The sequence below is a fragment of the Engraulis encrasicolus genome, chromosome 18 (genome assembly GCF_034702125.1).
Source record: "Engraulis encrasicolus isolate BLACKSEA-1 chromosome 18, IST_EnEncr_1.0, whole genome shotgun sequence".
Lineage (NCBI taxonomy): Eukaryota > Metazoa > Chordata > Actinopteri > Clupeiformes > Engraulidae > Engraulis > Engraulis encrasicolus.
This window is the reverse complement of record NC_085874.1, coordinates 27,271,451-27,273,950: the sequence shown is the minus strand read 5'-3', so window position 1 is coordinate 27,273,950 and position 2,500 is coordinate 27,271,451. Positions and strand designations below refer to the sequence as shown.

The 2,500-nt window shown below is 44.4% G+C and overlaps 1 protein-coding gene across 1 annotated transcript in view; it reads left to right on the top strand.

Annotated features, from left to right (window-relative positions):
• otofa (otoferlin a) overlaps positions 1–2,500 on the top strand; it is a 210,617-nt gene that overhangs the window by 124,181 nt on the left and 83,936 nt on the right. The window contains exons 16-17 of the mRNA XM_063223364.1: positions 1,436–1,634; positions 2,335–2,455. Of these exons, the coding sequence (XP_063079434.1) occupies positions 1,436–1,634; positions 2,335–2,455 (320 nt within the window). The remainder of the gene's footprint in view (positions 1–1,435; positions 1,635–2,334; positions 2,456–2,500) is intronic.

The following is a 2,500-nucleotide window of genomic DNA, read 5'->3' as shown; positions in this document are numbered from 1 at the left end:
AATAATGTACTGAAATATAACGGGGGTGGGCTCGAAAACGAGTGTTTTGGTTTGTTGCTGGCGCGCACAATGGATCATGACAGCAAGTGCATGTAACTGTGAACTCACAGAAATACTTTCTCATCGTCCTCCCTCTGTTTAGCCTGTCGTCCTCTCGTTGGGGAACTAATCACGCTGGTTTGTTTCCTCCCATACCGTGTATGTGTGAAGGGAAGGCGGGGAGGCAGGCAGGCAATCCAGCTTAGCTTACTGCAGTTTCTTTGGCAGAGCGGACAATGGGCAGATTGATGATTACTGTCATCATGTTTCTGCTATAATGATCTTGTCATATGCTCAATGAATTTTCTTTTGATAAAGTACTGATCACATATCCAACAATTCACAAGCCGATTGGAGTGGTGAAGGCTAGCTGGTCTGAGGCTAAGTGCAATGCTTTCTCATGTGAGCTGAATGCATCTGACCAGACACAAAGGCTACTCTGTTCCAAGAATCTGCAACCCCCTGTCTTTTTTTGATGATACAGTAAGCTGATCATACTATACAGATCCATAAAAAGTAACTGTAGAATGAGTAAAAAATAGTTGACTTACCAAGGCTCCTTTATTTAGGCTTAGTTGTAAGTTGTTAGCGATTTCGTGCTAGCTAACTAGCGTAGCAAACTTTATAGCCAAGCATTCCCAACTGAGGTGACTACACATCACCACCAGTCCCATACTGTTGTATTTTCCTGTTAGATGATCTTTTGTACGCATCATCCTGATATTGTGTAGGCTGATCACATATGCAAAATGAAACGGTTGCCACACAGATCTCTGGTTGAACATGGTGTATTTTGGGCAAGCTAGCTACAATGCCTACTAGCTAGATAGCAAAAGGGGGGAGTTGTAGTTCATGAGAGGAAGTTTTTTTTGTGAGGCTCTGACATCAGTAGCCGACCTGTGTGGGCAGAAAGTAGAGGGCAAGAAAGTATACTACTGTCACAGGTGCTTTACTTTCAACAATGATTTTGTTATGCTACTTTTGAGATTATAATAGTAAAAAGGGATGTTTTTGTCTTGACATTTCCTCTTGCTCTGAGCTAATGCCCTGCCCTGACTGTTCCTAAGGACACTTCTGCCACCTACAGGAACAGTTAGAACATGCCTAGAGGCGTGAAATTTATACACAACATAGGTCAGACCGTCCTCAAGGCGTGGCTGTAAAAAAACGCAATTATCGGCGATCGCCGCCAAAGGCAGGGGGCGTCACTATTCGAAATGACGTCATGGCGACGTCAAAGGTAGCCAATGAGTTAATTCCTGGCATGAAATTGTTTAATGCTGTTATGGCATTTGCCTTCTGTGGGGACCAACAGATTGAGATACATTCTCTGATTTGACCTACAGCAACCAGTGGCCTAGGGGGACTTAAGTGTTGTAATAATTATTGTATGTAGGTAACTACGGTAACCTGATTGACGGGGTGAGCAAGCCGCCCTCCTCGGGGAGGAAGAGGAAGAAAGATGGCGGCACAGAGAGCGACGAGGAGGAGTCGGAGCTCATCCAGCAGCACTCCAGCGACGAGGAGGCAGAAGACAACGGCGACCTGGTGTCAGTGTCCTCCACGCCCGCCATGAAGCCCGTCATCACTGACAGGTCAGGGGTCAGGGGTCAGCGGAGGGTCAAGGATCAAAAGAGATCAGTGGGGAGTTTACAGTAGGGTCAGCACCAGGACCAGTAGGGTCCTGATTTTCTTCAGTTCTTTCCTATGCTAACATACATCTGTATTATTCACGCTACCCTTTCAATCCCTTTTCACTTCGAGACATTTCGGACCAACACAGCCCCTTCTCAGACACTCTCTACAGGATTTTAGCCTGGGGTGTACTCAATGTTGTAAAACGTTAATGTCTGTATTTTGATTTTGATGATTTTGATGTCTGAAATTTAAGCGGCTATACATATGTTGTTAGCAGGTCACTAATTATTCTGTCAGAGTGAATTTTCTTTAATGTTATCCTATGAAAAGATATACTTACAAATCTGCAAAAATGTGAGGGTTGTACTCACTTTTGTGACATACTGTAACATAAGGCACACCTACCCCTTAGCGCAGCACCAATGTTATACGTAATCTTACTGTCACCAAATTTGAATGTCTATGTCTTAATCTGTTACTTATGGCTCTCAGCACTGTCATAGCAATGTTCTTATGATGTAGTTTCTTATGAGTATTTTCAGCAAATAGTGAGTAGACCCGCCGGCGACCCCATCTGCAATAAGAGGCTACAACAGATCAAAGCCCAACTCCTTTCCTGACATTCATGGGAAATGACTTATGTTTTTTTCTTTCCAGGAACTACTTCAGCCTGCCCTACTTTGCGAAGAAGCCGTGCATCTACATCAAGAGCTGGTGGCAAGACCAAAGGCGGCGACTCTACAACTCCAACATCATGGACAAGATTGCAGATAAGCTGGTACATTATGCACCTTGACACTCTCCGGGGGTGGCACATGATGTG